Genomic DNA, 4876 nt, shown 5'->3' with positions numbered 1-4876 from the left:
CCCACCCCTGAGGCCCCCCACCACCACCACCACCACGGAGTCCACACTTCCCCCGCTCTGCAAGATGGGGCTGAGCCAAGTGCCAGGCTCCACCCTCCAGGCCCAAACGCCCTCAGACGCTCAGGTTGGGGCCCTGCCACCCTGGAGCTCGTCCCTGTCCTTGTCCCTCTCAGCCCACCCCAGTCCTACGGGGAAGCCGAGTAGACAGTCTGGCCAAGAGAGGTTCATGGAATAGGACTGGGTGGGCACAGCAGGGTGACCGCCTCCTGGACACTGTTCCATCGTACACAAAGGGAAGCGGAGGGGCAGACCCGGGACTCGGGCCCCCAGGGCCTGGCCGCCCTTGGAAAGGGGACGCAGCACGCAGAGACTCCGGGCAGGCCAAAACCCTAGTTTATTTCAGCATCAGCAACATCTTAGCCATCACAAAAATAAACTCTACCAGGGGCGACAGAGGAAGTCTCTACAGCGAGGCTAAGGGCTCAGCCGCCAGGCAGCGAGCATCAGGGGTGCATGGTGGGCACTGCCCGGGCAATAAGTTAGGAAGCAGCAGGGCTCGTGGCGGTGACAGGTGCAGGCCGGGGCTTCACTTCTGGGCGGGCACAAGGTCATCGATGGCCTGGCCCTGCTCCAGCCGCTGTTCCATCTCGATTAGCAGCTTCACGCCATCCACCACCATCTGCACCAGCTCCACCTCCGAGAAGCCCAGGCGGTCTGCGTTGGAGACGTCAAAGACCCCGCCCACAGCAGCCGTGTCCACGCCGCCTGGGGAGGCAGCCAGGTCAGTGGGGCTGGGGTGGGGGCCCCAGGGCGGGAGAGCGGCCGGCAGCCCCTGCCCCCCTCACCTGTGCCTCGCTTCTGAAGCCGCAGCCGCTTGAGCACCTCCGGGAACTTCTCATGCTTGCCGAGGTGGGGCAGCTTGATGTGCACACCTGCCCGCAGCCCTGTGCCCAGGTTGGACGGGCAGGTGAGGATGTAGCCGAGGTGAGGGTTCCACATGAACTCGTAGTTCTTAGACTTGAAGAGTGTTTCGATCTGGAGGTGGACAAGGTGTGCGGGGGGAGGCCTGGTGAGATGCCCCTCACCCCGAGGCACCAGCTGGGACCCAGAAGCCCCAGGCAGCACCCTGAGGTGACTAAAGCCCGGGGTCCCCAGGGGGACTGTTAGGGCACCCGCATCCCTGCCTTAGCTCTGGGGCCTGGACCTGCCTCCTCCCTGGCACCAAACCCCCACGCACGCCAGCCCCTGTTGGGGCGGCAGGCCTGACCTGGGTGAGGCCATTGCAGAAGCGGGTGAACACCTCCTTCATGTTGCCCCCCTTCTGCATGGAGATGACCCGAAGGTGGTCCTCCTCATTGATCCACACCAGGAAGGTCTTATTGTCATTGTGCCTGGGGGAGGGGCACAGTCATGGCTCCTCCCTGGACTGTGGTCTTAGGGCACATCCACGAAAAAAGCTCTAGGGGGTCCCCAGAGTGGAGGAACTTCACACATCCCTGACGTGCTCCTTCCAGCCGTACCCGGGACCCCAGCTCCATCCGCGCTGCACACCTCAGAGAGGGTTCAAAAAACCCTGAGCTGCCCCCATCCTGCCAGTCACGTGCCCCGGGGCCAGGTCCCAACCTGGGAGGTAAGGAGCAGGGGGAGCCCCCCAGGGGGGAGCGCTGTATCTGGGCGCTGAAGCCCGCCCTACCCAGACAGTGGGGACAGGAGGCTGTGAGCCCTCCCCCACCCCCCACCGGGAAGCGTCTGCGTCACCCGGCACCTGGCAGATCCTCAGAGGAAGGGGGACGCAGGCGGGTGAGAAAGAAAACAAGCGCCAGCTCCCAAGACTGGGTGGAGAAGAGACGCCAACACGACCTGTCCCCCACCTCCAAGATCCCAAGGCGGAGGCCTCCACCAGCCGGGTCCCTCCACGCACCTGCGCGGCCAAGGTCACCTGCGAGGAGGCCTGGGCGGCACCAAACCTGTCCCGGGAGCGCGGCCCCTCCCTCTTCCTCCTCAGCCTGGGCGAGGGCGGGACGCAGGGGGAGAGGTGGGTGGGGGAGGAGGGGGTCGGGCACGCACCAGATGCCACGGCCGTCCGGCCAGTCGCGGGCCATGCCGGAGGCCAGCAGCAGGGGCGACACCGGCTTGTCGAAGAGGAAGTGGTCGTCGATGAGCTGCTGCTGCTCCGCATCCGTCATGCCCTTGAGCGCGTAGTACCTGCCGGCCAGGTCGCCATCCAGGCTCGACAGCGCTGCGGAGGGGCGCGCTCAGGGGACACGCCGCGCGCCCTGGCGCCACCCCCACCCGGGCAGCACGGCCCGCCACCTCCCCGTGCACGCCCAGCCCTGTGGGAGCGCCGTCCGCGCAATCCGAGGAGGCGGCGGCGGTCGGAGGAGGTGACTCAGTCTGGCGGCCCTCGCCAGACCCCAGCCCGGCCGCTGTCGGCGCGCGGCTGGGCCTCGGTCTCTCGGGAAACCGGACCGCGCGCTCAGATAAGAGCTCGGAGGCAGCTCGGGTGACTGGTAAACAACCCGGGGTGGGGCCGGGGACGCGGAAGCTGCCGGGCCTGCGGACCCCTACCTTCCGCGGCGAGCTTCTCGATGGCGCGGCGCTCCCCGCGGCTGCAGTGCGGGGGGAGGCAGAAGCCGCGGATGCTGCGGCCGGTGCGCACCCGCGAGCTTAGCACGTAGTTGGGGTCCAGGTCGTCGCCGCCCTGCAGGCCGAGCGGGGGTGAGTCCCTGGACACCACTCCTCGCCCGCCCCGCCACCCAGGCCACCCCGCACCTGCAGGTTGTCCGGGTTGAGATCAGTCTTGTGCTCGTCACCGGGCTTGTAGCCTCCATGCCGGTCCTCGATGATGGGGTCAAAGAGCTCCTTGAACACCTCGTACGATTCCTCGTCGCCCGCCACGCAGCCCACTGTCATGATGTAGGGGTGGCCTGGGGGGGGGGCGAGGAATGGGGACAGTGACGTCACTGCCAGCCCTGAGCAAGCAGCCGAGGACCCTGCGGCTGCGCGGGAACTCTGGCCCCGAGAGGGGTTCTGCAGGGCGCTGGACCTTAGCGCCGGGGTATCCTGTGGGTAAGGCCCTGGCAGCCTGACCCCGGGACTCGGGTGCGCGTACCCGGGTTGTCCACTCCGGTCTGGATGATATCGTCCAGCGTGAAGCCGCTCGGCGTGCTCTTGGCGCGCAACTCAGCGTACATCTCGGGGGTCAGCACCTTGGCCATGTGGTTGTTGTGGCTGCTGAGGTCGGGGAACTCGTCCTCCGCCGGGAAGCGCAGCTTCAGCATGTTGTGGCTGTTGGAGAAGGGCATGGCGGCGGCGGGCGGCGGGCTGTGGGGATACACGGCATCATCCGGGAACCGGCGCACCCGGCCTCCCCGGGACCTGCAAACCACTCAGGACCCCGCAGCCCTGGGCCCCAGTCACCCCGGGATGTGGCCAAGGTCAGCGGGGTCCGCAGCGCAGGCAGAGGGTGTCGGCACCGCCCGGGACCCTGGACCCGCCAGCACGCTCACTCCAGGTGGCGGCCCCGGCGCGTCCTGAGCGCATGATGCCCTGGGGCCCCTCTGTGTGCATCGCCGCTGCTCAGGCGCCCAGCGAGGCCATCCCCAGCCCTCGGGCCCACTCACCCGGCGTCCGGGCGTAGTGGGAGCACTTGGTCCTTAAGCAACTCCGGGCGCGGCGCAGGCAAACAGCGGCTGCTCGCCGCTCCCGCGGCTCTTAAGGGGTGCAACGCGGGCCGCCCATTGGCCGCTATTTATAGCCCATTCATTCCATTGGCCTGCGCTGCGGGGTGGTGCCGCTGCTTTGTCCTCCGCCCGCAGCCCCAGACCCCCCCACCCACCCCAGGCCGCCCACCCTGTGTGTGTCCCCTCGCGGGGACCCCGGCGCAGCCCGCCTACCCTGCCCGGCTCCTGCCCAGGACCCCGAAATCAGAATCTCAGACCCTTGGCCATCCTGGAGTTCCCCCCTCTCCACCGCGGGAAACTGAGGCAGGAGAGCCACCCGGCACTTGAGGACGCTCGGGTTTCTCTGCATCCCGGCTCCCACCTTCCTTTGCCAGTCCCCGCGATGGCAGCAGCGAGGCGCCGGGCGAGAGAGGCCCCGGCTTCCGCAGCAGGTATTGCCCCCGCCCCACCCCGCCCAGTCCGAGCTGGTTCTGAGCCGCCGACCTTTCTCAAGGTGCCCGAAGGTATCTCCCGGGTGATCTTGGTGCAGAGGGAAGGCGCACCGGAGGCGCAGTCTGGCTGTGGCCCAGCCCGGAGGCACCTGCGGTGCCTTGACCTTGGACAAGTCCCCAGGCTCTGGGGGATCGGAGCCAGAGACCCCGGGCCCTGCCCCTCCTGGTAGATGCTGGAACACTGTACCCCTGAGAGGCCGCTGGGGAGTACACAGCCTCACAGTCCCAGACCCCAGCCCCAGGCCCTCTCCGCAGGGGACCGGTTCAGTCTCACCACCCCACCCCCAAAGGCAGTCCCTAGAGACTGGCAAAGATGAGAGGAAACACAAACAATATGTGAGATTTTAAAAAAAAAGTCACTACAAATCAGAATCATGCGAATTAAAACAACAATGACTGTACGGGGTTCCATTACTCCCAACACACCCAGATTGGCAAAAAAAACGTAAGATTGACAGCAGCCAGTGTTGGCTATGGGTTGGAATGTGGGGAGACAGGCGTTCACACACTGCCTGCGACTGTGAATTGCTACATCCTTTTTGGAAAGTAATCTGGCAGGATTTATTAAAATTAAAAATGTTTACACTCCCTGACCCAGCAATCCCACTTCTAGGAATCCAGCCGATAGAAAGGACTGCCTCATTTCTCTTTGCAGATAGACCAAAAGTTGTGTGGTGGGAAAAACAAACACAAACCAACCTG

General features: G+C 65.8%; 1 protein-coding gene across 1 annotated transcript; it reads right to left on the bottom strand.

Annotated features, from left to right (window-relative positions):
• Positions 1-371: 371 nt before the first annotated feature.
• On the bottom strand, positions 372-3731 carry CKB (creatine kinase B). Its single transcript, XM_019639368.1, has 8 exons — positions 3624-3731; positions 3113-3324; positions 2773-2927; positions 2569-2701; positions 2068-2239; positions 1268-1391; positions 846-1035; positions 372-765 (listed from the first exon to the last, which is right to left on the bottom strand). The coding sequence occupies exons 2-8, from the start codon at positions 3303-3305 to the stop codon at positions 587-589; spliced, it is 1146 nt and encodes a 381-aa protein (XP_019494913.1). The 5' UTR covers positions 3306-3324; positions 3624-3731; the 3' UTR covers positions 372-586.
• Between the last annotated feature and the right edge of the window lie 1145 nt (positions 3732-4876).

The sequence above is a fragment of the Hipposideros armiger genome, unplaced genomic scaffold (assembly GCF_001890085.2).
Source record: "Hipposideros armiger isolate ML-2016 unplaced genomic scaffold, ASM189008v1 scaffold_43, whole genome shotgun sequence".
Classification (NCBI taxonomy): domain Eukaryota; kingdom Metazoa; phylum Chordata; class Mammalia; order Chiroptera; family Hipposideridae; genus Hipposideros; species Hipposideros armiger.
This window is presented reverse-complemented; position numbering and strand designations above follow the sequence as displayed.

Coding starts and splice junctions, on each gene's coding strand:
- CKB (XM_019639368.1), bottom strand. CDS start 3,305: ATGCCCTTCTCCAACAGCCACAACATGCTGAAGCTGCGCTTCCCGGCG. Junction 2,702..2,772: donor TCAACCCGGACAACCTGCAG/GTGCGGGGTGGC, acceptor CTCGGCCTGCAG/GGCGGCGACGACCTGGACCC. Junction 2,240..2,568: donor CGAGAAGCTCGCCGCGGAAG/GTAGGGGTCCGC, acceptor GCCCCTCCGCAG/CGCTGTCGAGCCTGGATGGC.